Source organism: Pithys albifrons, chromosome Z (assembly GCF_047495875.1).
Source record: "Pithys albifrons albifrons isolate INPA30051 chromosome Z, PitAlb_v1, whole genome shotgun sequence".
In the NCBI taxonomy this organism is placed as follows: domain Eukaryota; kingdom Metazoa; phylum Chordata; class Aves; order Passeriformes; family Thamnophilidae; genus Pithys; species Pithys albifrons.
In genome coordinates this window covers 41,885,740-41,909,309 of record NC_092497.1, presented here as the reverse complement: position 1 = coordinate 41,909,309, position 23,570 = coordinate 41,885,740, and the positions used below count along the sequence as shown (strand labels likewise).

The window sequence follows — 23,570 nt, the reverse complement described above, 5'->3', positions numbered from 1 at the left end:
GACCTTCATCTTACCTTGTGCCACTGTCACAAGGGAAAAAACCAAACTTTCTAATGCTCTTGTTTTATTTTCAACATTTGGAAAAATTCAGGTATCACTTCACAAACTTTAGAACTTTGAGGACAACTAAGCTCATAGTGAGAAACCATTGCAAGATCTTCAGACAGTGCCAAACAATGAGGGGTATTATTGTCATTATTCATGTGGTGGTAGTAATAGCTGTGCTCCCCAGAGAAGTTCGGAGGCTCAGGGGTGTGTGGTGTTGGTAGTGTTGGTTTTACAGAGAAAAAGTACATTTTGAGGGTAAAACAGCCTTGCAAAATGAATTGTAATTGAAGAAGCATGAAATTTATACACAACGAGGGGAATATACAGATCAGTATTTTAGGAGAAAGCAGGCTGAGCCAGGATTATTCTGACAGACAAATTCTTCTGCAACTCTGACCAAGGGACAGGAACTCCATGTGGCTATTCCTAGTTTGTTTCCAAATCACAACTGTACTTGAAACAAGAGATCATTAATTCACTGGACTTACAATCCAGTATTTTAGGACTTGCAATCCCTCTGAAAATTCTTTTAATGAAAAGCCACCAAACAACAGCAGACCTCTGCTTTGCTGAAGTCTACTGACAACAAGTTCCCTTTTCTGGTTTACCGCTTTCCATACCATGCAGTGATGTTAATCCACAGATCTATTTCAGAGGCTACTATAAAACCACAGCACTGGAGTTAACCCAAAGCGGCAATTCAGTCTCCTCAGAAAACACTATAAAGCAACCAGAACCTGTCCCCTGCTTGTGCCAAGATGCATTATTGCCCCAGTGGCTAGCTGACCTGTATTTCAGGGCATGTTCTTTTCAGCTCACTCAGCAAGTACAGGTCAATCTACAACTGAAGTAAATGATCTCTTCTTGCTGACAAACAGAGCAACTAATCCTGCCACTGCAAAGACATTAAGGCTGGTTAGGATCCCTCTTCATAGATCAGTAATGAAACCTTAAGAGTAAAGAAGTCCTCTACAGTGGTGAAGATGGATTACTGTCACTTTCAATACCTATCTGTATCCTGTAGTTACAGGTTCTTGTTCTGGCTTTTCCAAAACATCTAAGATATTATTGTTGCTAATATGTGTGTCTCCTTTGCTTGGCGTCATGTGGGTGCTGGACAACAGTTTAACACAGCTAGGGCCATCATACTGACCTCATCTCCCAGAAAAGCCAGGGTGAACACTATGGCAAGGTCAACTCTAAGCTTGGACACCAACAACCGAATTTCTCAAGGAAATCAGTCATCTTTCCATATCACCCATTCTGAGATCTGCTGGGATAAAAAAGTGCTGGTAATATTTTAGCTCCTCTGTGTTTGCCACAAGGAAGTGAAAGCATTCCACAAACAGAAGTCTAACACGAGCAAAGTATACATTAACAGTTTTATTTTTCTTTCCATAACCTCAGAATAACTGAGATATCTACATTGTCTGATAGAAGTTTAAAAAAAAAAAGCCAGCTAGAAAGGAGCTGTCAATCCCCACATGTTGTTAGCTTAGCTTGTTCTCTGCCTCTTGTTACTGGTTAAAAAAATCCCACTTTCCAAGTTCTGGGACAAATCAATGGGTAAACATTAAATGTGCCATCAGCTAGCAAAGTTTTGGTATTGCTTTTCCTTTCTACAAGCCTGCTCATAGAAAGGTTCAAGCTAATATCAAATCTGTAACTGTTCAGCAATTTTAAGGCACTTTTTTTTTGTGTAGCTTTGGAAAGTAACTTTGAAGTTCTTCAGGAGCAAATCGATTGGCATATACTTACTAGCCCAATTATTAACAGAAGTTACCATCACCAAACATCCAGAAAAAAGACTGAAACATATTAATCATATATTTGACAAGTGAGTTAAAAGCTTTTAACAGAATCACACTCTCCTGCATGAGTCTCCCAGGAATATCTTGCCTTCAGACTTTTACAACAGCTTTTCCAAGATTTTCTCTCTTTAACATTCCAATGAAAGCCATTGGCATGTTCTCAAATCCTTCCATGACTTGTTCATGGTACTTCAGTTTTCCCTGCCAAAAGTAAGAAGTTTTCATCCACCTGAGTTTTCATCCACCAAAACTGAATTATTTGCAAAAAAATTTTCTCCAGCATGTATACTCATCTGACACATGCAAGCTGGCATGCATCAGGGTAACTCTGCAAAACGAGGGAGGCTGCTGTAAGGATCTGCTTTTGTTGTAAAACCTTCTACTAGCAGTCATAATAGGGAATAAAAGTCACTGCCAGACACACCAGAACAGATTTAGTGCTATTTGGTCCCCAAGCAACTGACAGGTAGGGGATCATCTCCCCAAAGCCAGTCTTGTCTCTACCCATACAGAAATACAGAATTACAAACTGAAGTGATCAAAAGCTGATCCATCTCAAACCCTCATGTCTACAAAAGCTGAAGACTTTTAGCTTTTAGTGTTCACACTCACAGACTTCTCACAGCCAAGAACCAACTTAGTTACTAACTCAGCCTCCATTTAGAAATATAAAAGAAATTCTGTATTAAGTCCCTTTTAAGTCCAGCTCCCAGTTCCATAAAAACATTCATTCTTGCCAGTAATTTCAGCACAACACTACAATGGAAATCCTTGCTCATGCTACAAATGACTGTATGAGAAATACAGGAATTGATCTAAATATGAAATCTTCCTTACCAGGTAAGTGTTTTGAATTACTCTAGAAGCATTCTTTTTCAAAGCCTACATGTATTCTGGAATATATCTAATTCCACAAGCTAATATTGCTGGTCGCAACAAAGCAGAAGTGATCAGGTATGTTTACTATGGTTTGACTGTCCGGAGAAGGCTCAAAGATCAAGTCAGGGTGAAGAAAAGTACCATGCTGGGACCTCACCTAAAGAGCTATGACAAGAGACTCCTTGCAAAGACGAAAGCAATGCTGTGAGCACACCTCACAGAAAACTACCCCTTCTCTCTTTACCTCCACGACCCACTTCAGCAGTGCCTTCACACCTTCCTCCCAGCGGTTATTCCAGCGGCTAACCATAAACCCTTCCATATGAAGCTCTTTGAAGATCATTGGAACCTGAATGTAAGGCCCTGCAAGAGAAAGGAACCAGCAAGCCACCTGCAATATCAGTTTCATTTAGCATAAGTCTCAATGCATAAAGTGAGCTTTTAGCAGTAAAGACCACTAAATCACTTTGTTTCAGACAGAAGTTGCAGGTACTTTTTTCCAAACAGACTTTCCAGGACAAAAGATCAAAGATTCATGGATAGACAATCACAGAGGTAAACAAAGGCCTGATCCATAAAGCAGTGGGGCTAAACAACATTTCTATAAACAATCTCATTCAGAAGTAAACTGGCCTCAGCTTCACCAGAGTGGTTACAGCAGAATCTCAAAAATACTGTTTTGGCAGTTTGTTTGATGGCCCTCTTCTCACTCTCAAAAATACAGTCCTAAACCCTAAAAAACAGTTCCCTCAATTCACAAAAATGTGTGATAGTGTCCTCACTCGCAAAAGCCCATTCCATTTTTTTAAAGTTATCTGAGAATCCAAAGCCAGTCAGTTGTCAAAGAGAATTAAGACCTCCCATTTCTTCTAGAGGGCAAATTTGGAAAATGTAATGTTATTGAAAATAACTACTCATCTCAGCCACATTTCTCAGCAGTTTCACTGGTAGCTGAAATCTTAGGGGAAAAAAAAAGAAATACTAAGCTGCATCATCTAAAAACCTGAGGGAAATCCATTATCTCATCTCAAAGTGTGTACTACTGTGCAAATGATATCATGTCACCCCACCTGCCTTCTCCTGATCTATATCTGCTTAGAGCCCTGTGGAGTCTTGTTTTAAGTAAGTTTAGTCACTCCTTCATTTCCAATCAGCGACGTTCTCCATCCAATATGAGTGTGCACAAAGGAGGATGAATGCATGTACACAGGAGGACTGTGGTCATGTTCTCCCTGCCCCAGAGCAGTGTTAGTTACTCAAATGTACACATATACAAACACTTAAATGGCACAGGGAAACAAACAAAAAATCTCAAAGGACTCCCATTATGCCTCTTTGGCATGACCAAACAGGAAATCATCTTAGACACAATAAGGCAGGCCCACACCTTTCTGAGGCACAGTGTCATTGTACAGAGAGACGGCTCCACAGATTGCAATCCTTCCATATTTCTTCATCTGGTTGATAGCAATACTGGCAAACTCTCCACCCACCTGCAAAAACCAGAGCATGTGCAGCATTTGAGACAGTACATTGATTACCAAAATCTGCCAACCTTGCATAATTGCACCAAGGGGTTCAGTCGGGAGGTGGAGAGGCGAGTTGCACTACTCCAAAAACTTGGTGGCTGCAGAAATCCTTACACTTAGGCAACACCATAAGGACTCAAACTCACTCTCCTGAAAATCAGTTATGAACATGGGGATTCAGTTTTAATTCCAAATCAGCTTCACATATCTTGGTTTGGAAATGTTGGGCAGGATTTGGACATAGATCTCTCCTCCTAAGGGCATGTCTATGAGCACCAAGAAGCACCTGCTTTTCCCTCACATCACGGTGATGTCAAGCTTTTATTTAATGATTCCCTTCTCCAAAACAGAGATGTGTTATGATCAGAAGCTTTTAACAGTGAGAAGCTGTGAGACAATTTACTGCTGGGGGGAGCTCTGCACAGAAGTTGTGAGAGTAACAGGAATGGAAGTGACCATAAAACCTATTTAAGACCTTGGCAGCAGTGGACATGAAATTCAGAAGGTTAAGGCAAGTAACCAGGACCTCCTCCCATACAGACAAGCACTTTACCCTGCCACCGAATCCATTGCCAGGGCAAGGCAGGTATGTTGCAATCCACACAGAACACATCGATTTGACAGACAGACTGCTGAGGAAAAGATGTGCTAAAGAGGTGATGATGGATTCTTTTAAACCAGGCAGCTAGCCAGGGAATTTTAGGTCAGTATATCTGCTAATACCTGTGTGCCTAGGTATTATATTATCCTCTATAAAGCATATGTTAGCTGGAGTAGGAAATTAAAAGAGCCAGAGCTGGTTCTCTGGCCTGAGGGTGAATTGACATAGTTTAACAACATCCATACTGCAAACTCTCTTAGCCTTTCAAACAAGGTGATCACATTCAAACAGCCTATTGAGAATAGTACAGAGCCCCCGTTCATTTCAGCTATATTTTGGAGATATCAGAAACTCTCTTTGGGCCACTCCATTAGTTTTACAAGTGAGCCTTGCCACTGTTTTGTTTTCAGGTATCAGTGCAGACCCATGACCATATGATGTGGAACAATCTACACTCACTCCCCTTTTGTGATAGCAGAGAACTGGCTGTGGTCCAGGTGGGGCCAGGAACAGGATGGAGCTGTCTGTGTTCAGACTCAGTTAAATGTTACTGTGACCCTCACATCCCCAAAATGACCCATACTTTTCAGAAAATGAAGTAAAACGTCTTTCTCTCTATTCACAAACACTACCAATAATCCAGCTTTGCCTTTCAGTCTTTGTCCTTTCTGTTGTTGCTCAAGTCAGCTGCAGAAATATGTGTGCAAAGGGAACAGGAAAGCAGAAAGCTCTTTTTCTCAATGGAATGGATCTCAGTATTGAGTTCCTGGTGTAGTCTTCAATTAGATTTATACAATAATGAGTTCCTGCTATCATTTAAGAAAGTTTAAGGAAGGGCAAGGCCTTCTGTCTGAACTCACATTATCAAAGAAACAGTAGTAGCCATCAGGAGAGGCTTTACGCAATGCTTCATCCAGAGACGTAACAGTCTTGTAATTAAAAGCTTCATCAAAGCCTAATTTTTTCAGATAGGCAACTTTGTCATCTGAGCCAGCACAGCCAACCACTTTGCAGCCCTGCAAAGAAAGGAGAAGAACATTTCTAAATTCCCCCTGACAACACAGGCTGACTCTCAAGAGTGCTGGGTGGAGGGCTCACCCGTACAAGCGCGGCTCTTGCCACTCTATGAGTTCCTGAGCTCTAGGAAACATTCAGCTAGCTTTGCTGCTTCTTCAGGAGCTTGTTGCATCTTGAGACCCTGGTGTGGGCATGTCTTCAGGAATGCTTGCTCTACTGACCATTCACAGTCTTGTTGCCCTATCTTCTGGCTGAGTCTTATGAGGAGCAAATGTGAGCAGTTCAAGCCACTCACCCCAATTTTAGCAAGCTGTGCCACCACAGAGCCCACAGCACCAGCAGCAGCATTAACCAGCACTGTCTCTCCCGGCTTCATCTTGCAGACCTCTAGCAGGCCAAAATATGCAGTGAGGCTGCAAAGGAAAGAAAGAATAGCTCAGTGAGGAGTAAAAGGCAACAGACACAGAGATGGGACTTGACCACATTGAACCAAAATATCATCACAGCCAGAACAAGGTTCAGTTTTCCTCATTTTTTATGAAATAAAAAAATTAACCCAACCCTCTTAATTTGGTCTTTTCACAGCCATCTCAGAAAAAACACAGGTTACCTTACTGGGTTACCAGAATGTTGCAGCAGAAATCTAAGGTGAAAACAGCTTTCTTAGTGCTCATTAGCCAAAAACAGATAACTCTGTGACAAATGAGTTACATACCAGAAGAGACAGTAAATCCAAGTGAGACAGAGGTCAGTAGCCAGCTGGTATCTACCATATTGAGGCAAAGATTAAATGATGCTCATCACAAATCAAAGCCGGCAGAAAAAGTAGAAAAGGGTGGCAAAAACTTGCTGAACTGACGGGCTCACTGCTCCTGAGGACTACTGTGTATAGCTAAGGCTATAGGGTGAAAAATAAAATCATTAAGATTCAATAGACCTTCAAGATCACCAAGTCCAACCTTTGACAGGTAACCACCTTGTCAACTAAACCTGAGCATGAAGTGCCACATCCAGTTGTTTTTTGAGCACTTCCAGGGATGGTGAGTCCACCACTTCCCTGGGCAGCCTGTTCTAATGCTTTACAACCCTTCCTCATGTCCAGGTTGAACTCCTCTGGCATAGCTTGAGGCTACATCCTCTTGTCCTGTCACTACTTGCCTGACCCTCATCTTGGTACAACATCCTTGCAGGTAGTTGTAGGGGGCAATATGGTCTCCAGGCTAAACAAACCCAGCTCCCACAGCTGCTTCCCGTATGAATTACTCTCTAGACCCTTCACCAGCTCTGTTGCCCTTCTCTGGACATGGTCTAGCACCTCAATGTCTTTCCTGTAGTCAGGTGCCCAGAACTGGGCAGAGTACTTGAGGTGTAGACTAATCAGTGCCATAGTAATCTGTAGGAATCATTAAATTTTAGCCCATCAGTTGGCCCAGAATCCCAGAAAACTCTTCTTCTAATTTCTAAATTCAAGCTGAGACCTTGCGATTTGGTCTGAAGTGAAAGTGGGAACTGAACCAACTAGAAGCCATCAGGAAAAACATGCATCTTTAGTGATGTTAAAATGAAATCTGAGTTCTTCATCACATCAATCTTACAATACTTTTGAAAACCTTCCATGTCAGTAGGACTGACTGATCTCCCATTAAAACTATAGAGAACGAGTCAAGACATGCAAGAAGATGACTGAGACACTGCAGTAGAGAATAGGGATTCCAAAGCACAGCAGTTGTCTGCTGCAGTGCAATTTAAAGGACCTCCATTTTGCTTCATGATATGACAGCGATCTTTTGCCATTTTGAGGGTAATTCTGAAAACACAGTGATAGCAGAAGAGCCCAGTGAGGAAAAGCAGACCAGCCCGGATGCCAGTGAAGTTTGAGACTTTCCACTGAGGTGAATACAGACTGAAATGGATTCTTTCCAGCCCTTCCTGGATCCTCTTTCTGCCTTACTACAGATCCTCAAAGAGAGGCACCATAATCTTCAAGGCAAACCTCCTCTGATCTAGAGGATGGGCCAAACTTCAGGTTCTCTGCAGGGTAAGGGCATCCAGGAGCACACATGTTTCTTACCAGAAGGGTCATACAGATAGGTAGAAACATCCTGCACACCAATCCAGATGAGAGCTGCCTTTTCATCTCAAAACTCACGCTGACATGCCAACCGTTCCAAGAGCTAAGGATCTGGGGAGTGATTCCGGCCAGCTGGGAGGAAGGAGATGTAGATCTTGCCCATTAGAGATGAAATGAGTTCTCCAACCATGGTTAGCCACAACAAAGGCCCCCACTGTGAAAGCAGGATTCTTGCTTTCTATAATCCTTTCCAACAGGGAAAAAAATAAAAAGAGAATACCCTATCAGAGACAAATCAATATTGGCTCTTCAAAGAAACATTTCATGTTAGGATATTCAGCCCATATCTGCTAATGCTGTAAATGTCAAGTGCCTTTCCTTAAAATGTCTGCAATCTCTTATTACCAGGGACATAGATTCTAGACTTAGCCCTACCCACAACAAATCCAACTTTCCCACAAGTGCCAACTCTTTTTTTGACTATCACCTGATATGAGTTCAGACTAGGCTTCTGTGGGTTAGAATGTAGGAAAGAGGATGCTGGGATTAAAGTACAGAAAACCAAGGAGTTGCAGGTGGGCTCTAACAAGCAGTTCCTTTTTCAGACAATTCCATTTAAAAATTGAAGATCCTGAAGGTGGAACCTCTTGGGGTAATGAAACCAGATCCAAAGCAGTATCTAAAAACAGGGACAAGTTCATATGAGCGGTGTCTCTATGCCAAATGAAAATTCAATGTCCTTATCTCAACAGGAAAACTATGTTGGAAAGAGATAGGTAAGCAGCTTGTAATTTTTAGAAACGGTTGGCTTTCTGTTCAGCAGACTTGGTTGTTAATGTATCCCAGACCTCAGTGTTCCTGCAGAGAAACACACAAGAGTCAAAGGCCACAGATGTTCCTAGGCACCAATTTATAGGCAGCACAGCAGGAACAAGCTGACAAAAGGAACCATCTGTGTAGCTAAATTACCACATGCTTGGGAAAAGAATGGACTTATGGTTATACAGCTCTATGGTCAGAGTTGTGTTTTCGGTGACACTGAGGTATTTTCAGCAGAAGTAGATAGCATGCATGACAGTGGGCATGCAATTACTAGTACATCAGGTTTTAACATGTGAAGTTGACACCTATCACAAATAAAATAGTTGGTCCTTCATACCCAAAGATTTTGCCTTTGAAAACAGTGTCACCAGAAATTATGTATAGATTTTATCAGAGGTCTAAATGCTCTCTAAAAAGGCAAAAGAGGTTCTTAGAGGACAAACACATTTCAGCCAATTACAGATAAGAATACAGTTGCAGATGTATGTAGACTCAAGTCAAGAATAGGTCACACAGGCTGCAGATGTCTCAAATATCAGCACATTCTTGTTGAGATCTGCCATGTACATGGATAACAGGAACTGAAGATCTTACCTGGCAACCTTTGTGCCTATCATTATGTCTCCTTCCTTCATGTCCCTTCGACTGTAAGCTCTGTAACAGAGGCAGACATGGCTTACTGTGAGCAACTTTAATAACGTTCCAGATACACTATGACATTAGTACCTAATGTCTGACCCAGAAAAGAAATACCAGCAGATTACAAAAGCTTGTCCTTGTCAAAGGCATTGGGACTCTTCAAACAGGGGGTGCTGTCAGTCCATGTTCTTTTGAGGTTTCAGATCAAATTAGGCATCTTAGCCAGCAATTCAGAAAGAAGAAAAATATATACCTCATGTAGGGATCAACACTGAGAAACACTGATTCAAGCAGCAATTCTGCAAGGAAAAACAAAGCAATTTTCTGGACATTAGCAGTGCCGCAAAGCATAGTTTCCACAAGTTAGTCTTTCAGCTAAATTCCTGACAGCCAAAAAACCCCATATGCAGCTCAAAATCCCCATCCTTTAGGGAAAACCTACCAGAAATTATTACTACATTCATTAGATTTGGGTTATTGATGTGCTGTTACAAAAGACATTTCTGCAGTGTACCTAGGAGACTAGCTTATTTTCAACCCTGCTGTTTTTGCATTTGCCTGCTCCTTCTATAGAAGGGTTACAATGGCCAGAACCCCTAAGCAAAACTCTACTTTTGACTCATATGCAAAATGCCGTCCTATGATTCAGACACCAGAGGGTGGTAAGAAACCTTGTCACAGGTCAAAGACAAACACTATTTGACCACCTTATAACAGAAAGCATTAGTTTTTCTTTTCTGAGTAGCCTAATCCACCTCACAGTCTCTAATGACACTAGTTCCCTGGAAATATACCATTAAAAGTATTTTAATTTAAATTCTTATTCACACAGCAGTTTTAGCTTTTCATCTCCACCTGCTTTCAAGAAAAAGTTCATTGTTTTATCAACAGCTCTCATGTATAATAAGTTAACATATCCCTTGCCCTTTTCAAAACAAACGAATAAAAATTTAGTTTTTTGTATTTATATTCGCGCTCTCTTGCGTCAATAGATCAAATCTAACAGGACTAAGGAGGAAAAAAAATATAAGGACTGGCAAAAAAAAAAGTGTTGAACGCAGACAGAAGTCTCTCATGTTCCTCCTTAAAACAAAGGACCAACCTTTCCTGGCTCTAGCCCTGAAGTCTCCCAGCTGCAGGCTCATTCCCAATACAGTCACTCTGCTCTCTTCCAGCACTATCCTCAATATTTTCCCTATCAGCATGAAAAACTCCACTGAACACCTACTCTTAGAAGTATCATCTTCTCCAATTTTCCCAAAAGATTTTGCAAAATAAAGTAGATTAAAACCTTTCACTAGTAAAGCATGTTTGGGTTTTACAACAGTTATCTGATTTCCTCTGTGTCACAGTCAACTTCTCTAAATTAAAAAGAAATCTGTTTTCTTTGTGGCTATCAGTTTCAAGACCATAACACTTCGTTAGTTTTCTCCAGTAAGCTTTGTTTGCAACCACGTTCGAATACCTTTGTCTTCAGGCACCAGGCTGTGATTATGCAACACTAAACCATGAAAGGCATGCCACAGCTACCGTGTCCTGAGTTAAGAGCTCAGCCCTTGTTTCTGGGGTTATTATCGGAAGGCAACATGTCTTAGAAACCACTAAACCCATCAGCATACTTGTCCTTCAGAAGCCAGAGAAACATGTAAACAGTTCTACAAAATGCACTGCCATACATCAGCAATTAGATAACCTCCAGAAAACATAAAAGATAGCACTCCACTCACCTCCATCCTTTAGTTTTGGCAGCTCTATCTTTTTCAAGTCAAAGTCGCTGGTTTTGGAAAAACCCTCAAAATGCTTTTTCAGAACCCACACCTTGGCAGTCACCATCCTACACAACAAACAACACAAAGAGCATCTATCAAAGCGATACCCGGCAGTACTGGCCTGCTCATGGGGGCTGGTTTAGACTTCATAAGGCAGAACAGTTATCTCAATAAGGTGGCATCACACAAGAAAGCCTTTGCTTGCTTCCGTGGCAATATCACAGGGGCAAAGGCCCTGCATTGCCTTAGCCACCCAGAGTTTCCTGCTGGACCCTCTTGCCTGATGGCAGGAAACCCTGGAGTGGTATGTCAGCCTCAGCATGATGTACAGCTCCCCTTCTAAAGTTATCGAAGGGAGAAAATCTACTAGTTTAACGAGGGAAAAAAAACCCAAAAACATCCTGTAAGGAAAAAAAAATAAATTAAGTTATACTTCTGTCCCGATTACATGAGTACTGAACTTAAACTTTTAAAAGCTTGAACTAAAACAAATGAAAAGCAAGACTTCTTTCTGTGACACTCATTATGTTGAAAGAAAATGCTTCTGCAGTTGCCAAGCTCAGGGCTTGGAACTGGGAGCACATTGTCACCACCATTTTCTATACAAGATGGAAACAAAAAATTACTTGCATTCATTCTATCCTCACAACGCCCCTTCCCTTCTTATATGCAAGAGCATCAACAAGAACAAAGAAAGAGGCTTTGTACTTAGAGCAGGCAGGTAGAAGACTGTCTTCGAGTGTCAAGTCTAGTCGAAAACCTTCTGCACCCCGCTCAGTCAGTGGCTGTGCTCCTACAGTCGCACACACTTTCAAAGGTGAAAGTGTCTGCTTTTATTGACAGGGCGGGTACCGCTCTCAGTACACTTCCCCAGAAGTAAGTGTAAACCCTCAGTAAACACAACATAGGACACACCCATTATGATTCAGCTGTCTCCTATTAAGATTTGAGCTTATCCCTCCAGACCCCCCCCCCAGTTCAATGCCTAGCCAGTTGCACGGGAATGTTATGCGACACGAAAAGCTAAATGCACAAACATCGTGGGTCCAAAAACCGCAAAACCCCTGCAGTCTGGAGACTAACTGCAGAGAAATTTCTTCAAATCACTTTTTACCAGTCCAGTCCTAAAACTCTTTCAGAGTTCTGCCTCTGGAGAAAAATACCAAATTAAAAAATGAATGCCAAATTCATTGCTCATTGTTCACAGCAAATGATCCATATCTTTGTCACTCATGGCGTGTGTTCTGACATCCTTATTGTTCAAAGTGCACGCCCCGAAGGATCAGAGCCTTTATGGCTAAATCTCACCTTTGCCGACCCACCTTAAGAAACAGTAGAAAGATTTTTGGCATTTTGCCTCAGACATGTTGCAATGAGGCATGTAGCATGGGAGAAAACTTCGCCCAGGGACCACCTGTCTTCAGCTTTTGTTCTTGAGAAAACATTCAAGTACTATAGTGTTGTAGTTTGGGATTATTATGTAAATTCTCTCCCCTGCCACTAACTGCCCATGCCAGCAGTTAACAAAATGAAGTAGTTAACTGCTGATCACTTAGGTGAGGGCAGGTTGTCTCTTTTGTTTTTGGGGACATTTTTCCACTCTTAGCTCTGCAGAACGGAGGAGCGGTGTGTGTGCTGTCGAGGAGGGAAGCTGCTTTTTTTTTTCTCTCCTGCTGTTGGCTACTTTGCTGGGGCTTCTGGCTGAGCCGCTGCTTTTCTCCTCGCCACGGCTGTTTCTCCTGGTTCCTGCATCTGGGATCCCGGCCTCTGCTCCAGTCTCACCACCGCCCACACCATCACGGCCTGCCTGCCTCGGCTGGGGCAGTGACCCAGGAGAGAGAAGTGTGCAGCTGCTTTCCAGGACACGTGACAGTTCCCCACTTTCAGCTTTCTTTTTCTTCATTTGGGATAAGAGACACAGAGTTCATCTGAGAGCTCACCACTCGTCTCTCTCGCTGGAGAGGGACTGGAAACTCACTCCGCAGCCAGCCGGGCTGTGCCATTGACACTGCTTAAGTATAACTTTCCTCCCGGAGGAAAACCTGTTGGGTTTTGTTGTTGTCTTTTTTTCTTTCTCTTGTGGTGTTGGGGAAGCGGTTTGCACTAGTCTGTTTACATATATATATATATATATATGTATGCATGCATGTATATATATATATAGCAGTTAAGAACAGTTATCCTTCTTGTATTAAAATTCCTTTTCATAAATTTGATAAAGAGTGGCGTGATTATTGTGGAGAAGAACCCCTCCCCCGCTTGTGGGTAAACATTTTGGTTTTTCCCCTCAAACCAAGACATACAGGAAGGGTGAAAAGTGCAAAGAAATCAATACATAGAGACGTGTTTATCTACAAAACATGTAAGACACAAATACTAATCAAGTACAAGAACCTGAAGAAAAAAAAAGCAAAACGTTTTATGAAAGATGCACATACAAAGACCACGAAGAACAGAGCAAGCTCACCATTATTTAGATAAAAGCTTAAGCCAACAAACCCAGAAACTCAAAAGCACTTCGCAGCTTTCTGGAACGAAACAGAGATATTCATGGTTCCCAATGAGAAACAAACACAACACATCTATATCATTACACTTTCCAGAAAAAGAGAAAAGTATCATCAAATTCAATGTCAAAGCATCCCACATTTAGTAAGTGGGCAGCCAAAATCAGCATTTCCATCTGCTACTGTATTTGCTTTGGTATCAACAACGTTTATCTGTAACAAAAGATACCGTGACACTGTAGCAATAACAAAGCAAAACCAGCAAACGAGTTTACAGAGCAAAAGGTGAATTCGGAGTAACACAAAACTGATCCCACTCACTCGCTTAGACCCACAGACACTGAGAGGGGTTTGTCTCAACACTGTGCTCCAGCCAGGAATGACCAGGGACAAAGAGATGCTGGCTAGATGGGCAGCTATTCGCTGATGTGCCATTTGTCCCCCGTGGGGAACCAGCAGTGATCCAGAAATGCTTTGCTTCCCACCCTGTCCCATATTTGTGAGTCATCAATATTGACTCCCTGCTTTTTGTCTCTTTTGTCTATTTGCGTCAAGGCTCCAGCTTTGCTCTTCACTTTCCCACCAACATCTCTTAATAGCTGAGTCTTCATGTCTAAGTACAGGAATCTGATACCTGTTTCAGGCTGCCCTTTGTTTTCCCTACCTGGCCCTCTCAAATGTGTGCTGTAACCATGACGATCTGCAATTCTAGGTGCTACCAGTACAGGCCATTTCTGTCGCTCTTCAGCTATCTTTTCTGGTGCTTTTCACTCTCAGACCTCCCATTCACACCAATCTTCACATTCTGATCAAAAATTTCTACTTTTAGTAAGACACAGATTTTTCAGCAGAGCGATGATCCTACTTACAAACAATACCAAAAATTAATTTTACTGTATCATTTTAGTACGTTTAGTCCTAATTTTGAAAGCAGGAGAAATGTTCTGCCCACAACTTCTCTCTTCCTACTGAAATCACATCGTTATAGCCATTTCAAGGCTAGAAGTGTTTTCTATAGGTTTTAAAACAAGAAGTCTCAAACCAAACAAACAGAAAAGAGAGCTTGATTAATGGATTCACACACATGCTTGATTAATGGATTCACACACCAATTTCCAGGTTAACAAACCAAGATTATTTTGTATGTTTAGATATAAAATTGTTAAGACGTGGTAAGGACGACTTTTCTTAACCATATTAACTAATTCCAAAGGATAAATAGTAGTGATTTGTGGGTTCCATTTAAAGTTTTGCTGGACTAAGCATGTAATAGTCACCATCTCAGCTCCAAGAGTAGTAACATGCCCTTGTAAACTGCAAAACTACTCCGTGTTCAGTCACTGGGTTTGAATAATACATGTCTTTTGTGTGTTTTCTGTATGAAGTGTTTCATAGATCTTTATGATTAGTACAGCAAAGAGGATGCTGTGATAAAAACTTCAGATAAACAGCTCATGACAGTGAAAAAAAGACTCCTTTAAAAATAAGGTGATGCATTTCTGCCTGATTTTCTTACAAAAAAAAAAAATTAAAGCTTTTACTGAAGTCCAAGACAACATTAATTTTGATGTCCTTTAAAATCTCCTTGTCCCTTGGTCTAGCCCATTAAGTTATAAAATAATAAGAAACATTTATGGAAGAATCATAGAATCATAGAATCGATTGGGTTGGAAAAGACCTCCGAGATCATCGAGTCCAACCCTTGGTCCAACTCCAGTCCATTTACTAGATCATGGCACCCAGCGCCACGTCCAATCTGTGTTTAAAAATCTCTAGGGATGGTGAATCCAACACCTCTCTGGGCAGTCCATTCCAATGCCTGATTACTCTCTCTGGAAAGAATTTTTTTCTGATATTCAACTTAAATTTCCCCTGGTAGAGCTTAAGCCCATGCCCCCTTGTCCTATTGCTGAGTGCCTGGGAGAAGAGACCAGCCCCCACCTGGCTGGAAATTTCCTTCAGGTAGTTCTAGACAGTGATGAGGTCACCTCTGAGCCTCCTCTTCTCCAGGCTAAACAACCCCAGTTTCCTCAGCCTCTCCCCATAAGGCTTGTGCTCCAGTCCCTTCACCAGCCTTGTTGCTCTTCTCTGGACTCACTCCAGCACCTCAATATCCTTTCTGAACTGAGGGGCCCAGAACTGAACACAGTACTCAAGGTGTGGCCTCACCAATGCAGAGTACAGGGGAAGGATCACTGCCCTGGTCCTGCTGGCCACACTATTTTTGATACAGGACAGGATCCCATTGGCCTTCTTGGCCACCTGGACACACTGTTGGCTCATGTTGAGCTTCCGGTCAATTAGTACTAAAAGGTCCCTTTCTGCCTGGCTGCTCTCTAGCCACTCTGTGCCCAGCCTGGAGCGCTGCAGGGGGTTGTTGTGGCCAAAGTGCAGGACCCGGCACTTGGCCTTGTTGAACTTCGTCCCATTGGAATCAGCCCATCTCTCAAGTCTATCCAGATCCCTCTGCAGAGCCCTCCTGCCTTCCAGCAGATAGACACTCCCTCCCAGCTTGGTGTCATCAGCAAATTTGCTGATGATGGACTCAATCCCCTCATCTAAATCATCAATAAAGATGTTAAACAGGACTGGACCCAATACAGACCCCTGGGGAACACCACTGGTGACTGGCTGCCAGCTGGATGCAGCTCCGTTCACCAGCACTCTCTGGGCCCGACCCTCCAGCCAGCTCTTAATCCAGGAGAGGGTACACTTGTCCAGGCCATGGGCTACCAACTTTTCCAGGAGTATATTATGGAAGACAGTGTCAAAGGCCTTGCTGAAGTCCAGATAGACCACATCCACAGCCTTCCCCTCATCCACCAGGTGGGTCACCTGATCGTAAAAAGAGATCAGGTTGGTCAGACAGGACCCGCCCCTCCTAAACCCATGCTGGCTGGGTCTAATCCCTTGTCCACCCTGAAGGTGCTGTGTGATTGCACACACGATGAACTGCTCCATAACTCTGCCAGGCACGGAGGTCAGGCTGACAGGCCTGTAGTTGCCAGGGTCCTGCTTGCAGCCCTTTTTGTGGATTGGGGTGACATTCGCCAACCTCCAATCATCTGGCACCTCCCCAGAGAGTCAGGACTGTTGGAAGATGATGGAGAGCGGTTTGGCAAGCTCTTCTGCCAGCTCCTTCATCACCCTGGGATGGATCCCATCTGGTCCCATAGACTTGTGAGGATCCAGCTGGCTCAGTAAGTCAGTAACTATTTCCTCCTGGAATACAGGAGGGGTATTCAGCTCCCTCTCCCTGTCCACCAGCTCCAGAGGCCAGTTGTCTTGAGGGCCACCTGTCTTACTGGTGAAAACTGAGGCAAAGTAGGTGTTAAGTACCTCAGCCTTCTCCTCATCTTCCTTAACTATATTTCCCTCCAAGTCCAACAGAGAATGGAGGTTTTCCTTTCCCCTCCTTTTGTTATTAATGTATTTATAAAAGGACTTTTTGTTATCCCTAACTGAAATAGCCAAATTTACTTCAAATTCCACTTTTCTTTCCCTCATTTTTTTTCCTGCATGACCTAGCTCTATCTGTAAATTCTTTGTAAGTAGCCAGCCCTTTTTTCCATAGTCTGTAAACTTTCTTTTTATCCCTGATTTCTTGCAGAATCTCCCTATTTAACCAAGCTGGCCATCTTCCCCTCCGGCTGGCCTTTCGGCACACTGGTATAGCCTGTTGTTGTGCACTCAAAATTTCCTTCTTAAAACATGTTTATCCCTCCTGGACCCCCTTGCCTTTAAGGGTTGTTTCCCAGGGTATGCTCTGAATCAGTTTTTTGAATAGGCCAAAATCTGCTCTTTGGAAGTCCAAAGTAGAGGTTTTAATGGTGGCTCTCCTTACATCCCTGAGGACTGAAAATTCTATTATTTCATGGTCACTATGCCCCAGGTGACCTCCAACCACTACATCATCCACCAGCCCCTCTCTGTTTGTAAACAGTAGGTCTAGCACGGCCTTACCCCTGGTAGGCTCATTTACCAGTTGATGAAGGAAATTGTCCTCTGTACACTCCAGGGACCTCCTTGACTGCCTCTTCTCTGCAGTATGAAGCTCCCAGCAGATATCTGGCAGGTTAAAGTCACCCACAAGGACAAGGGCTGGACATTTTGAGACATCCGCCAGCTGCTTGTAGAATAATTCATCTCCTTCATCATCCTGGTTGGGCGGTCTGTAACAGACATCCACAAGGGTGCCAGCCTTGTTGGCCTTCCCCCTGATTCTGGCCCACAGGCACTCAACCTTGTCACTGCTGACCTCAACTTCAACAGAGTCAAGAGACTCTCTAACATATAAAGCCACCCCTCCACCTCTCCTTCCCTGCCTAACCTTTCTGAAGAGCTTGTAGCCCCCCATAGCAGCACTGCAGTCATGTGAGTCATCCCACCACATTTCTGTGACAGCAACTATGTCATAGTTTTCCTGTTGCTCTATGGCTTTCAGCTCCTCTTGTTTGTTTCCCATACTGCGTGCATTGGTGTACATGCACTTCAGCTGGGCTATTGATTTCATTCTCAACTCGGGCTCTATGCCCTTAGGCCTATCTCTGGAGAGCCCAGTTGCCATCCCTTCCCCCCTCAACCAACCCTGCCAACTTATGGGCTACAGTTCTTTTGCCCTTCCTAGATAAATGAAGCCCATCTGCTTTGACGAGACTGGGCAACACGGAGTTTGCGCCATGATCAAAAAACCCAAAATTTTGACGATAGCACCATCCCCTGAGCCACCTATTGGTAAGCTGGGCTTTCCTAAACCACTCCTCATTCATCCCAGCTAGCACAGGAACTGAGACAATTACTACCTGTGCTCCTGTCCCATGAAGAGATCGGGTCAGTGCCTTGAAATCTTTTTTAATTACTCTGGTACTCCTTTTATTAATGTCATCACTTCCAACCTGGACAACCAACAGCGGGTAATAGTCTGAGGATTGGATAAGCTTAGGAAGTCTTTTGGTAATATCCCTCACCCTGGCCCCGGGAAGGCAGCAAACTTCCCTGTGGGATGGGTCTGGCCGACATAGAGGGCTCTCAGTTCCCCTCAGAAGGGAGTCACCGATTACAACAACCCTTCTCTTTTTCCTCTTACCTGTAGTTGTAACCCGTCCGGTAGACTGGGGGTAACCAGAAGAGCTTGTAGACAGATCCTCCTCCCGACTGTCCTCCAACAGACTGTCTGAGTCCAGGGCCATATACCTGTTTTTTAAGGGCACCCTGGCAGGTGAAAGGGGTCGAGAGGGGGTGTTTTTGCCTCTATGACCAGGCACCTGTTTCCATTCATCCCCATCCCTATGGTCTGTTCTGTCTGCCTGATGGCAGGAGGGGCTGGGCTTCACCACCTCCTGCTGGACTTCCTTAGGAGTGGAAAGGGTGTGGCTCCACCAGTCAATTTCCCTTTCACTCTCCCTTATGTTTCTGAGCCTTTCCACCTCTTCCTTTAGCTCTGCCACCAGACCCAGCAAATCATTCACCTGCTCACATCGTATGCAGGTGCTTCTCATACTGTCCTCTGGTAGTAGGTCCAGGCTCAAACAGTCTATGCAGCCAGAGGCCTGAGTGGCTGCATCCTTTTTAGAGGGTTCTGTCTGCATTGACACCCCTCTACTGGTAACAGGAGCAAGAGCTTTCATTTTTTTGGGAGGCATGACTGGCTTGAGCTGTGGGGAAAGGTAGAAAAGAGAAACAAACAAACAGAAAAATAAATAAAGACATAAAAAGGTCCGCAGAAATACCTAGGCTTATGCCCTGCCTGTTTGCCCTGCCTGTGCAAACTGCCACGCCCTCACTGACGTGCCACGCCCTCACTGACATGCCACGCCCCTGTTTGCCCGCTCCTGGTCGCCGCACTCTAGGTCGCTGGCGCTCCCTAGAGATGTTTTTAAAGCCTTCTTCTCACTGTCCGGCTAAAGAGCAAGCCACGCCTCCAGCTCCCCTCTGAGTCACCTGCTGATAGCTGAAGGAGCAGGAAACAAGAAGTAATGGATTGGGAAATCTTGGCTCTTTGCACTAACAATACACATAAGAAAGCAAAGATTCCATCTGTGTTCCAACACTGCAGTTGCTGCAAACTGTAGCTGAGCTGAAAGCAAAGCACTTCACACAGGTTGTCACAGGCCAATCCCCCAAATCAGCATAAGTAAGGAGGTTCATAATTTAAGGGAAAATGGGAGAGAATAAGGAAGAGGTGAAAACTGAAATCCCAAACTACAAACTAGCAACTGGAAAAGAAGGTCAGGAATAAAAGACAGAAGTCTGAAAAAATTGAGATAGCCTGACTGGATGTTGAGGAACTGGTGGTGATACCTGAAATCTGGTGCTGTAGTTTGGAATTATTATGTAAATTCTCTCCCCTGCCACTAACTGCCCATGCCAGTAGTTAAGAAAAAAAGTACTTAACTGCTGATCACTTGGGTGGGGGCAGGTTTGTCTCTTTTGTTCTTGGGGACTAAACACCGCTGGGAGTTGGGGGTGTGTGCGGGGTTGAGGAGAAGCCGGCTCACTGCTGCTGCCTGCCCCAGGACTGCTTCTGGCCGCTCGCTGCTGCTGCCGCCTGCCCCAGGACTGCTCCTGGCCGCTCACTGCTGCTGCCGCCTGCCCCAGGACTGCTCCTGGCCGCTTGCTGCTGCTGCCGCCAGCCCTGGGACTGCTTCTGGCTTCTCATGTTTCTGCTTCTTGGACAAGGAACACAGGGGGAAGAGACAGAGTTCATCTGAGAGCTCATCACTCCTCTGTCTCGCTGGAGAGGGACTGGAAACTCACTCCGCAGCCAGCCAGGCTGTGACATTGACACTGCCTAAGTATAACTTTCCTCCCGGAGGAAAACCTGTTGGGGTTTGTTGTTGTTTTCTTTGTTTATCCTCTGTGGTGTTGGGGAAGTGGTTTGCTCTGGTCTGTTTATAGTTATACCTATACCTACATATATAGAGATATATATACATATATTTATAGCAGTTAGGGACAGTTATCCTTCTTGTATTAAAATTCCTTTTTCTTAAATTTGATAAAGAGTGGTGTGATTATTGTGGAGAAGGCCCCCTCCCCCCACTTGTGGGTAAACATTTTGGTTTTTTTCCCCTCAAACCAAGGCATCTGGGAATATTCACATTAAAGTAGAAAAGTGGTAAAGCTCTCAAGGGAGCATGAGTCAAACAAGAAAAATTTACCTTTCTTAAGCAATTCCTGATGCTATTCCTAACTGGTGTGGAATGATTTCCTAGCCTGGACTTGTCCAAATCTAACCTTGAGGACAAAATCGTCTTAGAAGCTTGTCAGTTACAAGTAAATTCAATTAAAATTTAAGGCTAGTTTAATAGTTCATTTTCCTGACAGTCACAATTTGCAGATATGACTCTGGTACTTTTCCTTTTATCTCCATTCTGAAGCAGGAAAACCAATTCTCACATCTACATTGGAAGAAAATGGTATGATTAAAAGATGAGTAAAGTGTACCTCTCAGACATAGTTTATAGATCGTTGCTGAGGAAAAACCCACCACCACAACAGCAGTTTTTCAGGTAATCATCTCATCTATTGTCTTCCTTCACCCGCCCCTCCCCCCCCCATCCAATTTATGCCTCCTGCAGCATTTCAAAGAAATCTGCCAGGCACCAGCATAAAGGACTTTCCAAATACCTTAGAAAACAAACAACCCCCACACACAACAAACATAGAAGGACTTCTTGGCAGTAGAGACTGCCAAGGGAGTAATAATCCAGAGGCTACCTCAGGATTTCCCATACACATAGAGGATTACCAATTACCTAGGAGTGAATATGGCCTCAAATCATATGTATCTACAAGTTTTAGCAAAAATTACCTGCTCCTTCCCTCTGGCTTAGCTATTACAAAGTGTTCTCAGAATTATTTTTTCCTGTTGTAAAAACAAAGGCAAACCACTCCCCTGTTACTTTTGCCACAGACTGTACTGCAAATGTCTAAGCAAGCATGACACTGCACTATGAAACAATAAAACTGCAACTTCACTTCCTTATGCAATCCTATGAAGTCCTGGAAGAAGGTCAAAGATTGTAGGTGAATAGTCATCGCTCCGCTACAATACTGTGCACCACCCTGCACTTTGTTACAAGATTGTAATTCCAACAGAAGTTCAAAGGAGCAAGTTCACATGGGGAGGTGAAAAGGGAAGCCAACAACTTCACTGAAACAGGTCAGCTGCCCTTCAGCTCTCAGACGTTGCACATGAAATGACATTCTTTAGAACTACTTCTTATAAGAAAAAAGAAGCAAGAAGTCCACAGATAGGAAGGAAGATGGGTTTGAGTGCACTCCCAGCAAGTTTGGTGACATCATATTGGGTGGGAATGTTTATCTGCTGTAGGGTAGAAAAACTCTGCAGGGGGATCTGGACATGTCAGGTCAATGGACCGAGGCAACTATAGGAAGTTCAACAAGGCCAAGTGCCAGGTACTTCAAAGGGGTCACAACAACCCCAGGCAGCACTACAGGTTGGGGACAGAGTGGTTGGAAAGCTGCCCAGAAGAAAATGACCTGTGGGTGGTGGTTGAGAGCAGCTGAACAGGAGCCAGCTGTGTGCCCAAGTGGCCAAGAAGGCCAATGGCATCCTGGCCTGTATCAGAAAAAAACCTCAGTACAATGTGCCCAGCAGGACTTTGGGAAATGATCATTCACCTGCACTGAGGAATCCTGTGTCCAGTTCTGGGGCCCTTACAACAAGAAAGACATTGAGGTGCTGGAGCATGTCCAGAGAAGGACAACAGAGCTAGTGAAGGTTCTGGAGCTTAAGTCATATGAGTGGCAGCGGAGGGATCTGGGGTCGTTCGGCCTGGAGAAAAGAAGGCTTATCCCTTTCTACAACTACCTAAAAGGAGATTGTCACCAGGTGAAGATTGGTCTCTTCCCCCAGGTAGTGACAGAACAGAACTAGAGGAAATGTCTTCAAGCTGTGCCAGAGGAGGTTTAGATTTGATACTATGAAAATTTTTTCCATAGAAAGGGTTGTAAAAGCATTGGAACAGACTGCCTACAGAAGTGGTAGAGCCACTATGCCTCAAAGTGTTCAAAAACATGGATATGGCACTTGAAGGCATGGTTTACTTGTGAATATGGCAGTGGTGCTGGGTTGACAGTTGGACTTGACAATTTTAAAGGTCTTTTCCAATCTTAGCAATTCTGTGATTCTACAGGACACTGTGGGTGATATGAGATAACAAATCAAGCTGAAGTTTCTTGAAGGGCCAGCTTTCGTTCCCTGGTCACTGCACAGCACTCATAAGATTATTTCAAGCACTCTTTTTACTTTGCCCATGCTTAAATGTTGTTATAGGCCAAACACATATTGCAACATCAGTAAACACAAATTTCATCAAGGCTGTAGAGACACACTGCAGCACAGTTTCACTTCTTAGTTTTGCAGGAACAGGCCTGTTACTGCACCACAGAGAGAAATGTTTGATTTGTTTGATTTTACAGCTGACAAAACCCCCTCTTTTTTAAAAAGCTTAGATTTCTACAAAGGTTTAACTCCCTTCTGCAGCGTAAGTACCTCTTGTGGACTCAGCAGGGAAGGCACAAACTGCTTTCAAGCACCAGCGATCCCTCTGAGGCCCCCTTCTGAATTTCTGTAGTATTACAAGGGCAGATCCTTGGAACAAGTACCTGCTTGTAACATACACAAACAACTTCTTCCTCGGGACGGAAACTCGCTACATCAGCCCACTGAGCATACACAAGACATACCTGTTATCTGTTAACACTCCAAGAAATCTGCAGTATTAAGGAAACTGAGATGGATAAATGAAAAATTAAAAGGATATACGGAAAAAAAAGGAGGGATGTCAACAAGAGTCGAAGGAACTGGAGTGGAAAAGTGGAAGCACATAGCAATGAGCAACACAGCATC

The 23,570-nt window shown here is 43.5% G+C and overlaps 1 protein-coding gene across 1 annotated transcript; it reads right to left on the bottom strand.

Moving 5' to 3' along the window:
• Nucleotides 1-1,043: 1,043 nt before the first annotated feature.
• PTGR1 (prostaglandin reductase 1) lies at nucleotides 1,044-19,041 on the bottom strand. The gene is made up of 11 exons (XM_071581157.1): nucleotides 18,780-19,041; nucleotides 17,676-17,865; nucleotides 11,145-11,251; nucleotides 9,671-9,716; nucleotides 9,373-9,432; nucleotides 8,035-8,202; nucleotides 6,181-6,298; nucleotides 5,729-5,884; nucleotides 4,126-4,231; nucleotides 2,983-3,101; nucleotides 1,044-2,060 (listed from the first exon to the last, which is right to left on the bottom strand). The coding sequence occupies exons 1-11, from the start codon at nucleotides 18,880-18,882 to the stop codon at nucleotides 1,950-1,952; spliced, it is 1,284 nt and encodes a 427-aa protein (XP_071437258.1). The 5' UTR covers nucleotides 18,883-19,041; the 3' UTR covers nucleotides 1,044-1,949.
• Between the last annotated feature and the right edge of the window lie 4,529 nt (nucleotides 19,042-23,570).

Bases quoted from the DNA above. Each gene is read 5' to 3' on its own strand.
- PTGR1 (XM_071581157.1), bottom strand. From the start codon at position 18,882: ATGGCCCTGGACTCAGACAGTCTGTTGGAGGACAGTCGGGAGGAGGAT. The intron at 8,203-9,372 runs GTAAGATCTTCA...CCTGTTGGAAAG, and splicing joins ATAGGCACAAAGGTTGCCAG to GATTATAGAAAGCAAGAATC. The intron at 4,232-5,728 runs GTGAGTTCAGAC...TGGTTTTTGCAG, and splicing joins ACTACTGTTTCTTTGATAAT to GTGGGTGGAGAGTTTGCCAG.